The sequence below is a fragment of the Acomys russatus genome, chromosome 5 (assembly GCF_903995435.1).
Source record: "Acomys russatus chromosome 5, mAcoRus1.1, whole genome shotgun sequence".
In the NCBI taxonomy this organism is placed as follows: Eukaryota; Metazoa; Chordata; class Mammalia; order Rodentia; family Muridae; genus Acomys; species Acomys russatus.
Genome location: NC_067141.1, coordinates 758,544 through 781,799, shown reverse-complemented (window position 1 = coordinate 781,799; position 23,256 = coordinate 758,544). Strand labels below are relative to the sequence as shown.

The 23,256-nt window shown below is 40.3% G+C and overlaps 1 protein-coding gene and 1 pseudogene across 1 annotated transcript in view; both read right to left on the bottom strand.

The window, feature by feature from the left end:
- Positions 1 to 22,865, bottom strand: part of LOC127189924 (phospholipid-transporting ATPase ABCA3-like) — a 98,262-nt gene extending 75,397 nt beyond the window's left edge. The window contains exons 1-8 of the mRNA XM_051146981.1: positions 22,806 to 22,865; positions 21,605 to 21,854; positions 19,361 to 19,488; positions 16,975 to 17,134; positions 13,366 to 13,625; positions 5,212 to 5,328; positions 4,785 to 4,902; positions 4,280 to 4,453 (exon numbers count right to left, since the gene is read on the bottom strand). Of these exons, the coding sequence (XP_051002938.1) occupies positions 4,280 to 4,453; positions 4,785 to 4,902; positions 5,212 to 5,328; positions 13,366 to 13,625; positions 16,975 to 17,134; positions 19,361 to 19,488; positions 21,605 to 21,854; positions 22,806 to 22,865 (1,267 nt within the window). The remainder of the gene's footprint in view (positions 1 to 4,279; positions 4,454 to 4,784; positions 4,903 to 5,211; positions 5,329 to 13,365; positions 13,626 to 16,974; positions 17,135 to 19,360; positions 19,489 to 21,604; positions 21,855 to 22,805) is intronic.
- LOC127189921 (60S ribosomal protein L13-like) lies at positions 6,242 to 6,884 on the bottom strand (annotated as a pseudogene).
- Positions 22,866 to 23,256: the final 391 nt, after the last annotated feature.

Here is a 23,256-nt window from a genome sequence, read left to right as displayed (position 1 = left end):
CCCACCCCCACCAGACCTTTATCATGAGCATTGTTTGCCTTGAGCCTGCTTTCTCAGTTAATCTAGAGAATCTATCTTGGAATATGGAAGGCATTGCTTGTATTTTACAAGAGTTTTGGTGCAGCTATATCTTTTTTTTTCAAAATCCATTTTAATTCAGAATTCACCATTTATTCTTTTATATTTGAATGACTGAGTAGCTCAAGTGTGGTGATGGTCCTTTTTTTAAATTAATTTTATTAATTTATTCATATTACATCTCGATTGTTAGCGCTTCCCCTGTTTCCTCCCATTCTTCCCTCCCTCCCACTTCCCCCCTTCTCCCCTCCCCTACGTCTATGAATGAGGGAGACCTCCTTCCCCTATATATGCTCTTAGAATATAGAGTCTCTTTTTGGTAACTTGCTATCCTTCCTCTGAGTGCCGCCAGGCCTCCCCATCCAGGGGACGTGTTCAGAAAAGGGGCACCAGAGTTTGTGTGAGAGTCAAATCTCACTCTCCACTCAACGGTGGAGAATATCCTGTTCATCAGCTAGGTCTTGGTAGGGGTTCGAAGTTTAATGCCTATATTCTCCTTGGCTGATGCCTTAGTTTGAGGAGGACCCCGGGACCCAGATCTGCCTGTCATAAAGTTCTTCTTGTAGGTTTCCAGGACCCTGTGGGTCCTACTATTTCCTTATTCTTCCATGTTACTCTTGCCTAAAGTCTCAATAGGATGTCCTCTCCTCTGACCCACTTTCTTGGTAAGTAAAATTTTTCATGGTACGTATCCCTTAGACTAGTGTTTTGATATAAGTGAGTATATACCATTTGTCTCTTTTTGTTTCTGGGTGAACTCACTCATTATAATAATTTCTAGATCAATCCATTTGTCCACAAATATCGGGAATTCCTTGTTTTTAATAGCTGAGTAGTATTCCATAGTGTAAATGTACCACAGTTTCTTAGTCCATTCTTCTACTGAGGGACACTTAGGCTGTTTCCATGTTCTGGCTATTATGTATAAAGCAGCTATGAACATGGTTGAGCATATGTCCCTGTTGTGTGGTAGGGCATTTTCTGGGTATATTCCAAGGAGTGGGATAGCTGGGTCTTGAGGAAGCCCTATTTCCATTTCTCTAAGAAAGTGCCAGATAGCTTTCCAAAGTGGTTGTACTAGTTGGCATTCCCACCAGCAATGAAGTAGTGTTCATCTCTCTCCACATCCTCGCCAACATGTGGTGTCATTTGAGTTTTTAATCTTAGCCATTCTGATGGGTGTAAGATGGAATCTCAGTGTCATTTTGATTGATGCAGGTATATCTTAAGCTTTATTGTGAACATGGAGTTCAGTTAATTATCACCAGTAATTTTCCCCTAAATTTGCCGCACATAAGTATGCCCAAAATAAACTACCCAGGGTCGGGATTTCAAAGTTTGTGGCAACACTGGCCACTGCGTCTCCTTGAACTGGACTTCCTGAGCATTCTTGCTTCTAGCATTTTGGCCTCTGCTGGTGTTTGTAGAGAAGCCCCACCATGCTCAGCTGGTTCAGGATTAAATAAGCAGGAAACTGCACTCCTGTTCTGGAGACACAAGCTGTCTGCTATTTGGTAATGCCCTTACATTTAGGTTGCCCATATATATTCCATAAGAGGAAAAGGAAGTACATAATAATGACAGGAGACTTCTAGCCAAGCCTGATGATAAGTTACAATGACATAAAAAATCACACAAAATAATAGCCGAGTTAAAGCAAATATCTGGGGTGTGAGGCAGCAATGCCTCGGTTCTCTAAGGTAAATCTTCGTGAAAACAACCAGGAATATATATGGATAGCCATCAAAAAGAAGAAATAAGGATTGATTTCTGACCTCTAGGGTAGCGTGTAGGGGAGTGGAAGTTACTGTGTGTCCAAATAGGTACAGTCTGCACTCATGAGCTCAAGGAAAAGGAGTACAAGGGACAGTGCAACCCTTAAAGGCCATAACTAGTAACAGTTTCCAAAGATATCAAAGTATGTGATATGCCAAATAAAAAATTCAACAGAAGAATTTAAAAGGGGACAACAAATAGAAATGAGCAGTTAAATGAATTAAGAAAAGATAATTCCAGGATACAAGTGAGAAATTTAGGAAGGACTCAGATTTTGAAAAATAATCAAGGAGAAATCTTTAAAATCACAAGCTCAGTAAATGAAGTGTAAAAGCCTCCACAACAGAGAGATCAGTTAGAAGAAAGAGTATCGGACCTTAAAATGCTACATTCTTGAAAAATAAGAAGGAAACAATGCAGACAAAACACATCATCAAACTACCAAGTGTCTGTCTAATCAGCGTTCCCAGGGGACAGGGCTACAGGCTGCAGGTGGAGAAGACCTAGTCGATGAACTAATACCCCAAAGCATCCAGATGCTAAACATGGATGCTAAGGAACAGGAAGCTCTTAGAACAGCAAGAGTAAATCACCCTGGGGGTAACCTCGCTGAAACATTTATGGTTAAATGTTTAAAAAATCCAGAACAAAGAAGGGATATTAAAAGCTACAAGACAGAAGAGGCACCAAGTAACACATAGCGATAAACTCACTGGAGAAAAGCAGATTTCTTAGAGGAAACACGAGAAGATAAGAAGAAACGGAATGATGATATTATGTGAGAACTGGCAGCAATCCTGCTCAGGGGTAAGACAGAAAAGGAAGTCATTGTGATGTGATACCTACAAGCACATGTTTATTGAGGGACTAGTCACAGTATACCATTACATGTATATGAACTCAGTTTAGGTGCCTGCTACAAAGGAGTAAAGGACATGAGTATACATACGCAGTGGAATGTTATTTAGCAATAAAGAAGATGGAAATCTTCATTTGAAGTGAACTGGATGGAACTAGAAGTTGTTTTGTTGTGTAAGATAAGACACAAATGAAAAGGTTTTTATATTTTGTAATATGTAGAAACAATTAAAAAAAAAAAGATAGCATGAAGGTAAGAAAGAGCACTAGATAGTAAGATAAGCTGTGCAACAGAAAGAATTGAGGTAGGACAGGAAACCAGTGCCCACCAAGTCATGATGCATGAAAGTCCAGGAATATCAAAGCCTACTGATTTGTATAATTAATACTATATTAATAATTAAAATATAAATAAATTATAATAAAAAGTCGTAACGACAAGAATTAAAATGAAAACAAGAAACAGAAAAGTCGAGCAGATAGGTAACTAGGTTATGCATGAGAATGTCCCAGAGGCTCATATGTTGGAATGCTTGGGCCCATTTGGTGGAACTGTTTGGGAAGGCTTAAGGGGTGTGGCCTTGCTCAGGAAGGTGTGTCACGGGCGTGAGATTTGAGCATCCAAAGGCCTCCCATCATCTTCAGTGTGCTCTCTGCCTTCTGCTTGCAGCTTTAGGATGTAAGCTATCAGCTGTTCCTATCACCATGTCTGCTCTGCTATCATGGGCTCTAACCCTCTGAAACTGTAAGCTCAGGAAAACACTTTCTTTTGTAGCTTTTCTTGGTCATGGTGTTTTATTGCAGCAGAAGCCTAGCTAAGACAGACTGAATCTTTAAAGAGCAAGAACAACAGCAAGCAAACAGCTAAGACTGTGTTTTCATTGGGTATCCTACCAAATAAAACAAAACAACAGATAAAGAATGAAATAATTCCTGTGTCAAGATAAAATGGCTGGCATTAGGCTAATTTACCAAAGTTAAACAAAGATATCACAATAAGAATCACAGAAACTTCTCCAGCTATGGAATGCAAGATTAAAACACAGAACCAGTCAGACTAACAATAAATGAAGAATGAAAACACGATGACACTCACCATCACTCTTAATAAAATTAAACATTTAAGCATACCCCTCTATACATTACAACCCGACTCAAAATTTTCTCCGTTGGATAAACTCATCTATGAAAAATCTACAATCATGTCAGTGCTGAAACACAGACACCTTTCAATATGACAGACTTCTGTTATCTGTTAGCTCCCAGAAAAGGCATAGTTAAGACAGGGAAATACATACGCATGCAAATGTAAGTACTTAACATATTACTTGTAACATTGCTTATATCGTTCTTACTTACCATGTACATATATATGTGTACACAGTATGTACATAAACTCTGCACACACATAACTTTTTATGATAAAGCCAATAGTGCAGGAACACTCAAACCGCCCTTTACCCGTGCCCTGCCCCCTCCGCTCCGCCCCCCCCCCAGCTCTGTATGTTCTGTCCTTTACTTCTGGGATGCAGATTAACGCAGGTGCTTTCACAGAGGGAAGACTCGCCTTTCATTTCCATCTTGCATATTAAGTCAGCCCCGAAAGCTAGAGCAGTGTTTGTGATGAGGCAGAGAGCCAGCTTCCCACTGAGGCTTGTCTGATCATACATCGGAATTACGATTAGATAGGGAAAGAACGTGAGAAAATGAAGGAAACCTGCAATAGAAGTGGCCAGAGATGCTGGAAAGGGAGAAAGAAATGACAGTTAATTGACACAAATTTCAACAGCTGGAAAAAAAAAAGTTCTCTCATTTTATAACAAAAGAGAACAAAACTCTCCAAAGGGAGGGAACTGAACTCTTTTGCCCACGATCACACACTGGCACCTTGCGCTGTGCCTAGTGCACAGAAGGTGTCCATAAAGACTTTTACTTAAATGAACAGTATGAGAAGACATTTTCCTGAACTTTATCTAGTGGCATCTGAACTCTGAGGTAGCTTCCAAGTGAGACTCCCTTTCGGTCACGCACAGAATGGAGGTGTGCGTTCAAGGAAGGCACCTCAGACTCACCTTTATCGAAGAGAGTGCTAATCAGGAAGCCAAATAACACCGAGGAGATTGCAAAACACAGGAAATAGAAGGCGATGAATAGCGGGTCACTGTGTTGGAAGACTCTCTCATGTGTAATCTGATGAAATAATTAGGAAGTGAGTTTAATCACATGAAAAGTGATGAGGGGGGAGGGCATGGAAGTGAAGGGAACTACTACACACCAGCCCCAGTGAAATGAGTCACATCACTCAGAGACATTGAAGACATTTTCCACAGAAGGTTCATTCATCTAAGTCTCTTTTCCACCTCCCGATAAGACTATACCCTTTGAACTTCCACAGTGGAGTCAGTGAAAAACACATTTACTCTTGGAAAACTAACATGTCTCTGCTCAGTACCTCAGCTTCTTCATCCTTCTTCCTGCTGAGTGTAAATGGATACTTGCCTTGAGAAATAAAATCCCACACAGCAAGCAGATGACAGTGAAATACATCAATAGGAAGATGATGAAATACGAAGCCCAGAGCATAGCGTTACTGAGTCCCACCATGAGCTGGTATTCCTGAAGGAGAGTCAACACAAGCCAAGTATCATGACAAACACACTTCAAATGCCTTCACACGTCTTACCCTGCACGGCTTAACTATCACCACCCCCACATACAAAGAAATCGCGTTTTGGTCAGAGGAACTAACTGAATTCAGCTCTGCATCCAATGAGAGCTGTGATTTCAATATAGAATTTAGGGGGCCAGGTTTTGTTTTGTTCTGTTTTTCCACTGAGATGTAGCAAGTTCTGGTTCTGATATAAGAAACATTTTTTAAAACTAAAAATTAAAAAGCTAAGATTAAGCTGAGTGGTGGTGGCAGCAGTGGCGGCGGTGGCAGTGACGGCGGTGGCGCGGGTCTTTGAGAAGCAGAGAGGCAGGTAGATCTCTGTGAGTTCGAGGCTAGCCTTGTCTACAAAGCCAGATCCAGGACAGCCAGGGCTACATACAGAGAAGCTCTATCTTGAAAACAAGCAAACAAACAAAAGGCCATGAAAGCACTCTTTGTGGGTAAGGACAAGAAGTAAAAAGCAAGGTGAACTGGATGCTTAGCTGATCGCTGGTAATTGTCTGCCTGGTTGGAGAACCAAAGCAAAGCCTAGCGGCTGCCTTGAGATGAAGAGACATCACAGGCACAGAGAGCGTAAAGCAGCTGACGTTTCCAGGGCTAAATATCAGAGAAGGCAGAGGTTAGCAGGGTAAGTGCTCCAGACACCTTTAGATGGTGCTGACAGTGTCTCCATCTTAGAACTCAAGAGGACATATACCCAGGACTATGACAGAGCAAAACAGGCGGAGAAGGAGTTCCAGTTGCCAACAGCTGGATTAAACCATAACCACAGTTAAAAGATTACTCACAACGGTTTTTATGTGAGCACTGTGTCCAATTCAGTGGGCCTACGCCTGGATTTTCTTTTTTTCCTTTTCTTTATGCAAAATTTGTTGCAACATTCCAACAGCACTTTACGTTTTCTTTTCAACAACTTACTCTGCAGTTTCCTTTGCCCTTTCTCCTCGGATGTCAAAGAACCGGGCATTGGCGCGGGCCGTGCGAAGACTGGCAAAGCCTTGACGTTCTTCTGTGATGACTCTGGCTTTCTCCTTTTTGTAGACATCCCAGATGGGCATCACAGGTCCTGTTAGCTAGATGGTCAATTTAAGTTCTTCAGCAGAGCCAGCGTCCTTCTTTTGAGCAGAAAGCTTCCTGGGGAAAAGTATGCGCTTGGATGGATACTCCTTCAGGCGGTGCTCATTGACCTGTGACTCAGCGGATTTGTTTTGCCTCCTCGGGTCCACAGAGATGCCGGTGGTGCAAGCCATTTTCCTGTGGATACCAGCCACCCAGGGTTCTTCCAGGCTGAAGGCCCTGCCAGCTCAGACCTTGGCGTGGTATCTAACTGCATCGCACTTCACTATGGGCCTGATGGGGCCAGATGTGGGATGAGGGGCAATGAGGTGCACTTGCATCTGCAGATCTTGCGTGCTGGCTGCTTGAACCAAGTGTCCACTCGCTGGTGCCAATCCTTGTGGGAGTGAGCCTTCAGGATCATGACATTCCAGCTGGGTGCCATGGCTGCCTCCTGTGCAGGAAAGCACAGAGCAGAAAGGCTGGATTTTCAACCTAAATACTACCGAGAAAACTTTCTGTCTTTATGCATATCAAGGTTTCTCAACTTTGACATGGTTGGTTGACAGTTCAGTTTTGCATTACTGGACACTATGTTAGGCATCAACAGCAATCCTGACCTCTACCAACCAGATGGAAGTCACATCTGTCTTAGTTGTGAAAATTCCCTCCAAACATTACTAAATAAATGACCACTGGAGCAAAACTGCTCCAAACTGAGATCTTTAGAATAAATTCTATTGTCATCTCACTGAAAGCTATAAAGAAATCGGTGAGTATGGCAGAAAAATCAGGAGGATCATGACTTTGAGGCCATATAGGATGTTCAAGGCTAATCTGAGCGACATTTAAGACCTTGTCTTAAAAAACAAACAAGCAAACGAAATTTGGGGTTATAGCTCAGTGGAAGAGTACCTCCCTGGCGCATGCAAGGCCCTGGGTTCCATCTCTTGCCCCGGAAAAAGAGTAAGAAAGGACAGCAAAGAATAAACTGCCTCCGAGATACTTCAATGTGCCTCAAAATAAAACATTAACCTCGGGAATGCAAGATTATCAAGTACCCAATAAAGCAAACATCACAGCATCTGGAATTCAATTAAAAATCACCACGTATCATAGTCTCTGAGGTGGCTTTGTCATTTGTGCCTTCTGATGTTCAGATTCTTTTCTTGTTAATTCTCTTTGGTGTAAGAAGGTCCCACAACTTGTCAATGGAATGTGGCAAGGGTGATGAGCTCTTACACCTGTAATTACACCATACCCCATAATGGCAGCTGATTCTCTTTGAGATTTTCAGTTGCTGTGGCCAACAGCAAAAGAGAAACTAAAAAGCTCTGCCCTGGGACTGTAAGGAGCTGAATTCTACCCACAGTCATAAGAGCTGAGAAGTGAGTCTTTCCCACTGTAGACTCAGACAGGAGAATAACGTTATCTGAAACCCAGAGTGGCATGCCTGAATCCAAGTCAGGGAGAGCACAAGGTGATAAGTGTGTGTCACTTGTTCAGTTGCAGTAATCTTATAAGGCAAAAGAGAAATAGGACCCCTCATGAGAAAATACACAAGTTAGAAACCAGGAGATTAAAAACACTGCTTTATTACAAGTCTAGTAAAGTATAATTATTAAAAAGTGAGTTGCCCTATAGGCACACTAACAGCAGCAGCAGCAGCAGCAGCAGCAAATAACATGCAGGAGGAAATTTCAGTATAGCATAATTATTATGTAGTATAACATAGTTATTATCCGGTGTAACATAATTGTTATCCAGTATAACACAATTGTAATCACAAGAGCACATCACTGTTGCCACATTCCATCTGTTGAAACAAGTTTTACAGATTACAGCTACATGGAATACAAATGACCATCGGATACAAAAGAATCTCTATTGCATAATTCTTCTTAAGTTCAAATTCGAGCCAACACTCGTGTGGGTTTTTACACATTAGAACATCAACAGCCATTGGGAATAGAGACAGCATAATGATTTGAAAGAGACAGAGCACAAACTGGATTTTGTCAGTTGTTTTTTGTTTGCTTTTGTTTCAATGAAGGCACATGTTGCAGGATATTTTATCCCAATGTGATCCCTGAGATTGTGAGCTGTAAAAACCTGTCTTTGATCCCTTTGTGATCCCTGATATTGTGAGCTGTAAAAACCTGTTGTTTGTTTGGTGTGGTTGATCCCTAACACACACCTATAATCCAAGACCTATCTGTACACAGGATTTAATAAAGTTAACCCTAGGTCAAGAGGTGGAGCAAAAACAAACAAACAAACAAAAACCCAGCAGACAGGGATTAATGAGTAGGAAAGACTTTGAGTTGAGGGGTATTTGAGACATCATGTAGAGGCTGAAGGCCTCTTTGGCTCTTTAGGTTTTAGCTCTTTGGCTCTTAGCTCTCTAGCTCTTGAGCTCCTCAGTTCCTTGGATTGTGGCTTTTTGGTTCTGAGCTAGCAAGCCTATAGCCTTGAGTTTTTTGACCATTTCTTCCTGGGCAATCAGCTGAGCTAGTGAGCCTTTGGGGCCTTTTCCATAAGGATGTGAGCTGAGTAGGAAGGTCAGCTGGGTGCTTTCTCTGACTCTCTGAGGTAGCAGGTTTTTCACCACAACATCTGACTCCTGAATCTTTATTGGTAAGATAGAACGATCAGAGATTCTCAATGAAAAGAACAGGCATAAAGTTGATTGGGTATGGAAGAGGATGTGAATCTGGAAGGAGATGGGGGAGGGGTAAACATAACCAAAGTACAATGTATGAAATTCTCAAATAATTAGGTTTTTAACTCTTATTTTCTAAGACAGGATCTTCCTATATAGTCTGGACTGGCCTGGAATTCACTATGTAGACCAGGATAGCCTCAAACTCACAGTGATCTACCTGCCTGTGCATCAAGTGCTGAGATTAAAAGTGTGCATCACCGTGCCATTAGTGAAAATTTCTATTAAATAAAGCAAAATGAATAGTAACTTAAACTATCCAGGTTAAGTTTCTGCAACATGAAGAATAAATTGGCTGTTTCAACTCATAGTTAAAAATAGATTTGAGAAAGATTATTCATCAGTTAGGGAAGAAGGAGAAGGGCTTTATAGTGAGAAAAAAATAAAGAATGGTTCAAACTGATCCATTTTCACTGAGGGGCAATGGACTAATATGAAATAACATTAGGGAGAGACAGCAGTTGGCAAAATCAAAGAGAGTGTGCTGGCATAGCTAGATGGTGAAAAATTAACAAAAGCTTGAACAACTAGAAGATGGCATTACCACAAATGGAAAAGGAAGAGGAGCCCTGGGAGGGCGGTCAGGAAGAATTCCCATGTGTAACACCCAGGGGACAAAGGAAGCAGAGCAATAACTGAGTAGTGCTCAGTTTCCCCTGCGCACTAACGAGCAGCGTCTCTAATCATGTCCATCGTAGAAGGCTGTCTCCGTTTTAGAGACGAAGCGCAGAGAGACTTCCCAAAACATTACAACAGCAGAAAGTGGTGAGGGTGCACACTGTGCATATGCCACATTATCAAAGCTGAGGTTTCAAGTGTGGGTGATTTGGGGCATCATAATTTCATACCCTTTGCCAGGAAAGGAAAGAATGATTGTGTGCCCTGTTGACATCTGTCTTCAATAACTCCCAGTACCACTGTCCCTTCGGGAGTCAGTGGACTTGACATCACTTGACAACCTGGATTTCACTTGACAAGCATCTCCAAACACCTTACCAACAACCTGAGGAGTGGGAAAATCCCTGAAAGGACTGTGTGTAAATTTCAAAAGTGTGAAGTCAATCATGTACACATCAATTTTCACTGATTTCTACTTCCTAAATATAACTCCATACATCAATCTCTGTCCCCACATGCTAAACCAACTTGATTCAGTCTTTCCTGTCTTTTCTCTGACCTGCCAAAATTACTTTCTTTCTTATCTTTTTTGGTTTTGTATTTCAAGTATTTATTGAAATAGGATTCAAGTAAAATCCACATATATTTGATAATGCAACCTTGAGAAGTATTTTAATCTTTATTACTGTTCCCTAATCAAACTCTTACTGATGGAAGATAAATTCTGAATCTGAGTTCTCTACAAATTACTATCATGCATTTGATATGTGGCTAGTTGACTAGATTTTATACTTTTTGCATTTATTAATTTATTGAACTATATTGTGTTTGGTATACATGTATCTATGTATGTATGTATGTATGTATGTATGCATATCTTATGTTTGACTGTGTTGGAGTGTGCTCACAAATACAAGTCCTTTTAAAGGCCAGAGGTCAACATTAGGTATGATTTTTATTGCTCATCACTTTGTTTTTCAGACAAGGGTTCTGAAGGAACCCAGAATTCACCACTTTTGGCTATAGTGGCAGGCCACTAAGACTCTGAACTTGAACTATTTCTCTGTGCCAGCACAGAGATTCCATGTTACACATGCATGCTGTTGGGCCCAGCCACTCATGTTCCTGTCACGAGTTCTAACTCAGGCCTTAATGCTTATATAGCAAGTGCTTGCTCACTTGTTCAAAATTCCAGACCACACATTTTCAAAAATTTAGTTCTTACAGAAGAATGTTCAATCTACAAATGTTATCTTCTAACCCAATTTTAAATGTTCTCCATAATTTTTATAATCTGATGTGCACTTCTATTTAACTCAAAGAACAATATAAACTCTGTCAGCAAATTGTAAGATAAAAATGTACTATAAAAGATGAGTCTCTGAAGTTATAATTTATGCTTATGAAAAAAAGTATAGGAAATACTTTTTCTGATAATCACTCTATGCCTGGAGTCTAATTCAAAAATTTAGGAGGGGAATAATGGGAAAGTGGGAGGGAGGGAAGAATGGGAGGATACAAGGGATGGGATAAACATTGAGATGTAACAAGACTAAATTAATAAAAAAATAAGATGGAAAAAATTTAGAGAAAGTTGTAATATGCTATATTTAATATGGGTCAATGGCTGATATCTTTTTTGTCATTTTTTATTAATTTATTCGTATTACATCTCTATTGTATCTTCCTATTCCTCCCTCCCTCCCGCTTCCTCTCTAGTCCTCTCCCCTATGTCTGTGACTGAGGGGGGCCTCCTCCCCCTATATATGCTCTTAGAATATCGAGTCTCTTCTTGGTAACTTGCTATTCTTCCTCTGATTGCCACCAGGTCTCCCCATCCAGGGGACATGGTCAGAAATGGGGCACCAGAGTTCGTGTGAAAGTCAGATCTCATTCTCCCCTCAACAGTGGAGAATGTCCTGTCCATCGGCTAGTCTGGGTAGGGGTTTGAAGTTTACTGCCTATATTTCTTTTTTATCTTTAGTCTTGCCTAAATGGCCGAGCTTTGTCAGCAGATAATGACCCATGGAGCGATCCATCTCATAGGTCATTTCCATATATCCTGAAGCCTAAGAATGGTTTTTGCATTTTTAAATGATAAGGAAACAGAGAAGAATGTGTAATGGTGATGCATACAACCTGTGGTGTACTTAATGTTTTTCGCTTTCCCTTCAAGTCAGCCAGTCCTCTATACCTCTCTCCACGTTTGTTCTTTGTAGAGGCAGTAGTGGTAGGCACATTGCTAGCCTGTTTCAAACCCTGTCCACCTACTGAACCATTGTGTTCTCCCCTGCTCAGAACAGCCATCTCTGTACTTCAAGAAAAACTTTTCCCCCCTAACTATTGTGAACGGAGCAGCAACAAACATGGATGAGCAAGTATCTCCGCAGTTGGATATATAGAGCCCTTTGGATTTATGCCCAAGAGTGGTATAGTGAGATCTTGTGGTAGGCGCAACTTTTGGAGAAGCCTCTACATTAATTTCCATAGTGGCTGCACCAGTTTGCACTCCCAGCAGTAATGAATATGTGTTCTCCTTTCCCCACAACAACGGCAGCATTTGTTTTCATTAGTTGTTTGTTTGTCTGTTTTGTTGTTGTTTTGTCTTAGCCATTCTGACTGAAGTATGATAAACTCTCAACGTAGTTTTAATTGAACTCTGATAACTAAGGATATTGCACATTAAAAAAATTTCCAGCCATTTGTATTTCATCTTTTGGAAACTCTGTTTAGTTCCCTGCTCTGTTTTTTAAATCAGGCTGTTTTCTTGATGTTTAGTTTTTTGAGTTCTTTACATATTCTAGATAGTAACTTTCTGTCCAATGTCAATCTGGCAAACATCCACTTGGGTAACTAACATAATGCATATTAACTTATATCTTTACCAATTTTTGAACAATGTGTAAGCAGAGAATCTATCTGTCTTTTCTTTTTTTAACTAGTAGTCATAGGATGATTATAGACTGTTATAGATACATTTAAAATAATATCTCATTTAACTATCACAGTAACCAGGAAAGTAGCTATTACAGTCCTCAGTTTACATCTAGGGAAAGAGAAGATGATCACAGTGTTAGTCACTGGTAAAGCCAGACTTCAATCATAAATAAAGTCCATCAGAGTACTTGGAACAAAGGAGGCAATCAGTAAGTGCCAGACAAATTAATGGCTCAGTGAATGCTCCTAGTAAGTGCTCCCACGGCCTTCTGACTGTAGCCACTGTTGCTGACAATACAGTCGTGATTTTCTTCATACTTAGAATCACTTCAAAGAAGATCATAAGCTTTAGCAATTAAATTATATTTCAAGTTATATAATTCAAAAATCTTGTCTGATTACTTGTTTCTCATTTCATTCTATAGACATTTTGGGGGTACTACTACTTGACTTGTTTCCATAGTAGTCTCTTAAAGTGGTCATTTAGTCAAATCAAGAACTTTTTTTTTAATGCAGAAAATTGACCAGTGGCATCATGCACACTCCGGCCAGTCTATATCTGCATGCTGCCCGCCCAGGATATCCTGACAAGTATGCAGGAATCATCCAACCCTGTGCACACATCTGCTCTACTACACAATGAAATTACCTTCAATCTCTTTTCCTTTTCCAACATAATAGTCCCAACAGTGACAAGTGTCATTTGAGTAAATGTAAATAAAATTGTCCAAGGAAACATATCAATGAAAATCCACAAGAAACGGTCATGAGTGAAAGCGGGGCGTGGGAATCTCTTTGCATAAATGGTTGTATTAGCAAACATGTCTTCAGCTGCTCTGCCACTGTGATACACCATGATGGCCTTATCTATGGAATGCTGCACGACAAGAAATCCTTCTCTGATGTATCCTAAATGAAGAAACAAAGACTGTCAGGCTCTGCATACCAGCAAATAGCCAGGCAGATGACAGTAGCAATTCAGATAATTCAAAACGTTTAACAAAACAGTTTCACAAATAGCTACTGTGATTTAGATGCATATAATGAATACCATGAAACCGTACTGCTGCCTCTCAAAGTTAAAACATTACATGAAAATAATACCATAATCTTTTATAGGTAAGCCTTCTTTATCAGCCAAACTGAATGATAATTTTAAACCATTAAACAAATCCCTGTTCCATATCTGTGTCCTTCCAAAATTGCTACATTGGAACCTAACAGTTGGTATATTTAAAAGAGTAAGACCTGTCAGAAGTGATGGGGTCATAAATACTCAACGCTCATGAATGGGATGCTCTCAAACGGGTAAATCGGAACGTCCTGGTTCTCTTTTGCCCCTTCTCCACCTACTATTTGATGAAACAACCAGTCTCTCTTCAGAGAATGCAGCAAAAAGCTACCACTTGGGAAGCCCATGGCAAGCCCTTACCAAAGGTCTAGTCTGGTGGTGGTGGTGGTGGGAGCTTGGACTTCCTGGCTACCAAAATTATGAGAATCAACTTTCTATTCTTTTCAAATTATTGGCATTGTGGCATTTTGCTTTACTACCATGGAATTGACTAAGATATTTGTACAGACTGAGATATGCCACAGGAAGGAAGCTCTAAACAAGAAGTGAACCCATTTACAAAAACATCAAAAAAGAATAAAGTCAATACAGACACATCCAAGGATATGAAAAATTTATATACCCAAAACTCAAAAACCATTGAGAAGATAAGGGCAACACAAGTAAGTGAAAAAGGGTCTCCTGTTTATGAGTTAGGATAATGAATACCATTTAAATGTCATGCCCAAAGAGACCTACAGACTCAATGAAAATCTATACAAAACCCAACTGATATGATAAATAACCAAAATAGTCTACAGAAAGAAGACCAAAGCTGGAGTCCTTATGTGCACTTATTTTAAAACTTATTATAAAGATGTTATAAACAAAAAGAGTAGATCATAGACTACATGTAGAGACATATAGACAGTAGTGTATCCATTGTTAATAAGCATTGCAGTGTGAATTTTTTTTTAAATCACTGAAGGTAGACATCATGTTTAAAATTCACCTTTAAAATTCATGGAGCAAGACTGGACATGGTGGTACACACCTTTAATTGCTGCATTTGGAAAGCAGAGGCAGGTTGATTTCTGTAAGTCCAAGGACAGTTTGGTCTACACAGCAAGTTATAAGCCAGCCAAAAAGAAAACAAAAACTCATGTGGTAAAGTTCTGCTCTACTTTGCTCACCCACAACCTTTCTCAGCCTCTCTAGGAGACAGCTGCTCTTGTCTCATGAGCTTCATCTGCTGGAAACTGGGGCCCCAGTGTAGCAATGTGGAACTGGTGGATCTTTAGGAGGTGGGAGACTACTGGGAGATGATTGGGCGTGACTGACATCAGAGCAGGTTAATGGAGTGGACCTGCCTGGTGGGTATGAATTCTTGGAAGCCACATTATAAAATGAATAAGCCTGGCTCCTCCTTTGCCCCTTGATCACATGCAGGCCTCCTCGTCATATAGACAGACCCTTTCTACTTCTCCACCATGTTGCTGTGCAGCTGAGAGAGCAGAAAACAGGAAGAAAGGCTGTGGCCATGCTGTTTAGACTGTAATTCAGGTAAACAGCACCCAGGCTCGTCCAGAACAGGCTTACGCCAAAGTCCTAATAATTGGTAAAGAGAACTTTGGTGCTTATGGAGAGCTAAGACTCTTTTCCTCCCCTTTTCAGGTTAAAAATATGGCCTGAAGGGTTTAACACATAGAATAGAATCTGGCAAAACAAATAAACAAGTCAACAGACTCCTACTTGGCACGCTGGAGTACCAGTTACAGATGCAATTTCAACTTTCATACCAACTTAAAATATTAATTTACTACACATGACCACTTGTAATTTGTCTGATATCCCTCATTTTAAAAGCTTTTCTTTTCAAGGGGGAAAAAAGAAACTCTTTCCAAAAGCTACCTTTTTAAACTGGGGATGGTAGCACATACCTGTAATCCCAACACTTGGGAGCATCAGTGAGGAAGAAATCCCAAGTCTGAGGACAGCCTAAACTACATAATGAGCTTAAGACCAGCCTGGGCTACATAGTCAGATACTACTCAAAAAAAAGTAAATAACAATGATGGTAACCACGACGACGACGATGATGACGGTGACCACGATGATGATGATGATGATGATGATGATGACGACGACGACGACGGTGACCACAATGATGACAACAATGGTGTGGTGAATGGTTCATCTATTTTTTATAAGACCGTATCTACAGTTTTATTAAACTATTTTTATTCCACCAACATCATGGCATTTTCTACTGTGTTCTTTACAAAAATATCTTTAGGATGCAGTGTATTAATTTTAAAAGAGACTAGACTTATTTAAAACTTACAGTTAGAAAAAAATATTAAGTTATTTTGATAAAATGAGACACCACACAATCTTTCAATTCTAAAGTGACAATCTCTCAGATCTTTACAGATATCTACATACATTTTCTATAGTATTAATCTATATTCACAGACCAATATTTATCAGTTTGTGATTATTTTAATAGCCACATCAACTTGTCAGGCTGATATATTATGTGCAGGGGGTGTCTGTGTGTGTGCATACAAGTGCATTCACCCAGGCATGAGTTTTGCAGAAGTCAAAGGCTGATTCACCATGAATCACCCTCTCCCCTTCTCTGCCTCACTTATTTGAGACAGGGTCTCTCAGTCACTCTGGAGCTCCTGACTTTGGCTATGGCTGCTGAACAGCAAGCCTCAGTGACATGCTTGTGTGCATCTCCAGCACTGGAGTTATGGCTATGCCTCTGCCAACTTTTTCATGGGCCTCATACTTGTGCAATAAAACAAGAACTTTACATGTTGATCCCTCTTCCCATCTCAATCTGGTACATTCTGAACCATGTACTTGTTTAGATAATTATATATAGAGATAGAGAGATAGTTAGATAGGTAGGTGGATAGATGGATAGATAGAAGAGAGGCAAAAGTTATCAATACTATATAAATGCAGATGTGAAAAATTAATTCAAGAAATGAAGAAAATAGTAACAGATTGTGCATGAATTTACAATTATTTGGATGTATCAGATTTTATGTTCGTTAATTAAGAATAAATTTTAAGCCATAATGAACCATACTGAATGAATAAATTAACTTGTTCATGCAGAGGGAAAAAAATAAAGCCCATTCAAAATGACTGCCCACACACAGTAAAAGTAAGTATACTTAAGGGTCCACTAACCAGGGTTTCCCCCGTCCTTGTCTATGTAGTTCCGGGATCCTAGGGAAGGCATGGATGGGAAGAGAACTGACGTATTCCAGTCCTTTCCTTCCTGGTTCTCAGATGGCTCTAATGGATTGCTAGGATCATAGAGATGGCCAAAGCGCAAACTGTATTTTACCTAGAATAAGAAACCAAAGAAAAACATCTTAAACCAGAGACCCTTGAAAAGCAAAATTAGCAGTGATTGAAAAGTTGTGGTTTTTTAATTAAAATGTTTTTGTTTTGGAGACAGAAGAGTAATCTGGGAATGTAAATTATGAGAATGATAGCATCATCGAGACACAGGGCAACTAATATGCTGTGTGAGCTATAACCACAGTTGAAATTTGAAATGATCTAAAGATTATAGGTCCTTCCCTTTCATCTTCATGATGGTTCGCTTTTGAATTGCAAAGGAGCAACAATCAGCATTGCAACTGTGATCCTTTTTTTTAATTCCATCTTTGTTCTGCCTATTGAATGAACTAAAAAGAAATCTGCTAGAGAGCTTGGGCAGATGACCCTGAGGTTGAGAGCACTTGCTGCTCTTGCAGAGGACCTGGATTCAGTTCCCAGTGCACACATGCCAGCTCACAGCCATCATCACTCTAGTCTCAGGAGGTCTGATATCTTCCTCTCATCTCTTTGGGATACAGGTACACATTATATATATATATATATATATATATATATATATATATATATATATATATATATATATATATATATATTTACAGGCAAAACATTCATACACATAAAAGAGATTAAATGAATATATAAATAATTTTTAAAATCTGCTAGAGAGGGTAGGGAGATATCCCTGTCAGTAAAGTGCTAGTTCCACAAGCATGACAGACTGAGGTCATATCCCTAGAGTCCATCCAAAACTAGGCGTGATGATTTGTGCCTGAGATCACAGCACTGAGGATCCATAGGACATGCAAGACAGACAGTCTAGCTGAATTAGCAAGTTCTGGATTCAGTGAAAGACCCTACCTGAAGAACTGAGGAAGGCGCTCAATATCAGCCTCTTGCTTCCACATGCGTGAACACATGCAGGTACTTGCACACACATGAGCTTGTACATGCGACAGCTACACCGCATGCATGCACACACCCACAGATACACACTCACATGCTTACACTCACACAAATCTATTACAACAAGATGGTGGAAATGAAACAGAGTGTATGGGCAGATAAGAAAAAAAAAAAAAAAAGACCCAAATTATGCCGCCTCCAAGAGTCACCTCACTTTTAAGGATACACAGAAACAAAAAAGTGAACGGATGAGAAAAAGACACTGTAGACAAATGTATACTAGGAAACAGCACTTGGACTAGATATAACTAAGTCAAGAGTTGCAAAAAGGGCACATACCATACATAGTGGTGCATACCTGTAGTCCCCTATGCTTGAGAAGCAGAGGTAGAATGAGAAAAAGGTCATGCTCAGGTATATAGTGAGGCCCTGCCTCAAAACTTATAAGAAGGTATAGACATTTGGTAAGCACAAATGAATTGATATGCCAAGAGGATGCAATAATTGTAAATTCATGCAACCAGTATCAGAGTGTCCATACGCATATGGCTATACTAAAGGGCATAAAAAGACATCATTTGCATTTGGGTTTGAGACCTTCAATAACCCCAATTTCAACAATGGACTGACGTTTCAGAGAGAAAGTTTATGAAAAAACACTGGACTTCAACAGCACACTGTACAAGTCAACCAAACAGACACAGCACTTCATCTCATAGCAACAACCTGTGCTCCTCACAAGCAAGCACGTGTGGATCATTCTGGGCCTTGAGACACGTTTTAGTAAATTTGAAGATTAAAACCGTATAGGGCACTGTTTCTGATCGCTATAGTGTGGAAACTGGAAATCAATAGGAAGAAGAAACGTAGAACTTAAAACTAAACAATACGTCCCTCAATAGCAACAGTCAGTGAAGAAATTAGAAGGGAAGGTGGGAGAATGGCTCAGTTACCAAAGTGCCTGCCACACAAAAATGATGTCCTGCATTAAATACACAGAATCCACGAAACGCCAGTGGCACCCACACCTGTAATCCCAGTGGCACCCACACCTGTAATCCCAGTGGTCCTCTAGTGAGATGGAAGCAGATTCTCTCGTGGGACAGTCAGCCCAGTGTACAGTGCATACTAGTGAACTCTGTCTCAAACAAGGTGGAAGGCAAGGATCAGCAACAAAGTGGCCCTCTGACCTCCTCACCTGAGCACTAGGACTCATTACACACACACACACACACACACACACACACACACACACACACACACACACACACACCACACACACACTTAAAACTCACAAAGCTAAAAGCAATCCATCAGGTCTCACCTGAAGTGGCAAGCGTTCGTTGCTCGTTTTGAACACGTGATCAAACACAATAGCAGCCAGCACATGCGCAGACTTTTTTTCATACTTAATGTATTTCTCAAAAGATCGTTCTGAAGGAAAGCCTCGAACTGTAGAGAGAAAAGACCAAGTTGCCCACATAAACATCAAAGGTCTGACGCTCATTTTTCTTGGCACCATGAAACACAACCCTGTCACATCAGCGAAAATTCCAAACAGTGCCACTTGACCAATGATACTCAGACCATCTAATATATACCTGGAGTATGGGAAACAAATGAAAAATTTCTAATATGTCATAAATAAGCATATAAAGCATATAAATAAGTATATAAAGCCAAAGGAGCTTAAAAGTTTTATAGTTTTGGCTCTTATATTTATGCTTTTGGCCTGATTTGAAGTATTTTTACATAAGATTCTACTGTATATGAAACATTCTGTTTCCAGATAGCTCAAATGACTCTTCTTTCTCTATAGTTTTGAAATAATATTAAAAAAATCAATTTACTATGCTAGTACCTGTTTATTTCTAGAATCTCAATTCTAGATCTACTTTTGTATCAAAAGCGTGTGTGTGTGTTTGTGTGTGTGTGTGTGTGTGTGTGTGTGTGTGTGTGTGTGTGTGTGTGTGTGTTCAAAACTTCCATACTTCTCAATATTGTTTTGGCTTACAGTGAGTCACATTTTTGTGTGAATTTCAGAAGTGGTTCATCAGTTTCCATAAAGAAGCTCAAAGCCTGTGCACGGGAAGCGCCTATTACCTAGCATTCACACAGATTCAGGTTTCACTCAGCCAGTACTCTGGAAAGGCTCTGTAGCTCCTTGGTCCATGTTTTGGGGCCCTGAAGCCAAGTTGCTGGGCTGCTTCCGGTTCCATAGCAGACCCAGCTAGGCACCTTTTCCTCTGTGTGTCACTTTGTACCAATAGGACTGATCTCCATCTACTGCTGAGGCAAATTATTTGAATCTTACACCAATTTCAGGATCTGGTGTGACTAGGGGACAAGTTCGCCTCAGAGGCTCAGACAAATACTTTCCTGGGTCTATATAGGAGACTGCTCTCTGTCAACGCATATGATGGGCCAAACACATAGGCATTCTTCTAACTAGGTCTCTGAGCTGGGTCCTCATCCTGCCCACAGAGGTGACCTCTAACCACTGCTGACAGGGCCTTGAACTGAGGCTCAGGGATATCTCTGGTCTGTAGCCAGAGTTGAAATTGTGAATTTCACTGGAGACAGTGGGCACCCTTCATACCAAATCTCAGTGGGCTGTTCTGATAGCAAGACTGTAACTGAGTCTATGAGGCTATGGGAAATTTCTAGTTCTGAAGACAGAGACACAGCTGGCAAGTCTGCCAGATGAGTATCATTCCCTCAACGTGGCTCTCCCAGGTCATTGACCTACAAGCTCCTAATTGAGTGGCACTTTTATCCATGGTGACTGCAGATTTATTGCCGTACTTAGATATGAACAGGAGTTCTCGTCCACCGCCTTGCTATCTCTTCTCCACATGTATCATAGTTTTTAAAGTATATAAAAATAAACCTTCACAGTTACATAACCCTCATGATAAGACTGGAAGCAGAGGTACTGAGTTCCTAGTAGGGTGAAAGAATAGAATTTTAATATGCAAAAAGATGTTTCTATAAAGAAGTGTCTCTTCTGCTGTGATTCTACACTGTTTTCTTTTCGGATACATTGATATATCATTCTTAAGTAATATTTTAATAAAATTAGTGATGTAAATAATTTGTACACCAAGAAAAAGTTCCTGCTTTGTTCTAATACTCGACACAAAATGAGGTACTGTCACATGCCTTATGACAACAGCATTGGTGACAGAAGAGACCCAGCACCTGCAAAATATTCCCTGACCTCCACATATGTCACACACACACACACACACACACACACACACACACACATGCATGCACAAACATGCACACACATGCACAGACACACACACAGGTTCACATGTACACACACAAAATAAGTTTTTCATAGCATAACCATAAACAAAGAATAGTTATAATTATAGAACTGGAAATTAACTTGGTCATCTAATTTTAAATATTATATTTCAATAGTGATTATGCTATGAAGACATTTGAACAAAACCCATAGTGTTCTATTTGGGAGACCAATTAATGAATTACGAAGGTTTCTAAATCAATCATGCTAAGACATTTCTAGAGAGGTACTTCAAGTATTTTAATTTCTAACCTGTAAAGTTGAAATTTAAATCCTTTTTCACCATCTCAGTAATATTTCTTGCTGCATCGCTCTCAGAAGGTACATAAGCCAATTCATATTCAAATCTTTTATTAAGGAAGCCAGGTAATGCCAGGCGAACAGGATTAAAAATTATATCATGAACAAATATCTTCTTAGAATACTTGCGTAAGGTCAAAGTCCATGCAAACAACAGAAATATCAAGAGAATCTGCACCACTAAGCCAAACACCTTCCGCATCTGCAACAAACAGAGGGGATCATGTTAGAGCACACATGAGCACGTGCACCTTGTAGGCATGTGCACACCACACAGACCCACATTGTTAGAGCACACATGAGCACGTGCACCTTGTAGGCATGTGCACACCACACAGACCCACATTGTTAGAGCACACATGAGCACGTGCACCTTGTAGACATGTGCACACCACACAGACCCACATTGTTAGAGAGTACACGAGCACGTGCACCTTGTAGGCATGTGCACACCACACAGACCCACATTGTTAGAGAGTACACGAACACGTGCACCTTGTACGCATGTGCACACCACACAGACCCACATTGTTAGAGAGTACACGAGCACGTGCACCTTGTAGGCATGTGTACACCACACAGACCCACATTGTTAGAGAGTACACGAGCACGTGCACCTTGTAGGCATGTGCACACCACACAGACCCACATTGTTAGAGCACACATGAGCACGTGCACCTTGTACGCATGTGCACACCACACAGACCCACATTGTTAGAGCACACATGAGCACGTGCACCTTGTACGCATGTGCACACCACACAGACCCACATTGTTAGAGCACACATGAGCACGTGCACCTTGTACACATGTGCACACCACACAGACCCACATTGTTAGAGCACACATGAGCACGTGCACCTTGTATGCATGTGCACACCACACAGACCCACATCATTCTGTGTCATTCTGCAGTGAGAATGACTCCCTCACCTGTCTCCCTCCCTCCCTCCCTCTTGTCTATATTTCTCTCTATTCTATCGGTTCTGTTGATTACCAGGCTGCCCTTCAGACTAAGCAATACCAGACCAGCCTTGGAACAAAAGCAAGAAAATGAACCGCAATCAGATGTGGTAAATGAGCTGTTAGCAGCTCCCCCCCCCCCCCGACTTCACAGACTTTCCATCTGGCTCCCACAAACACTTCCACTTACCATTAAAAGGGAATTTTTCCACAGAAGGACTGAAAATTGCCTCTGCTGCAATGAATTCATTCTACCCGAAAGGGTGGGAACTCAATGCTTAAGAAATAAAGATGCAACACAATTAAGGTCACCTGCCAAAATATTAAATGTCATCAATAAAAAAGATTATTGTTTCATTTTTCCACACCTCTACTTTATCAATGAAAACTAAAAATTTTTTTAAAAATCTGAAACAGATACTTGTCTATGCCTTTATATCAATTTATTAGAGCATTTATAGAATAGACAAGTGAATATGAGCAAACTCAGGTCCATTTTCACAAAGACATAAAATATAAATGTAGAATATCAGGTTCAGGGCAGCTTCTGTATGTCTCACAGTCTAAACACCTGTCTGTGTAATGCCTACTCATACAATGTTCTGTACTGAACATGGGGTCAATTCACAACATGCCCCTTT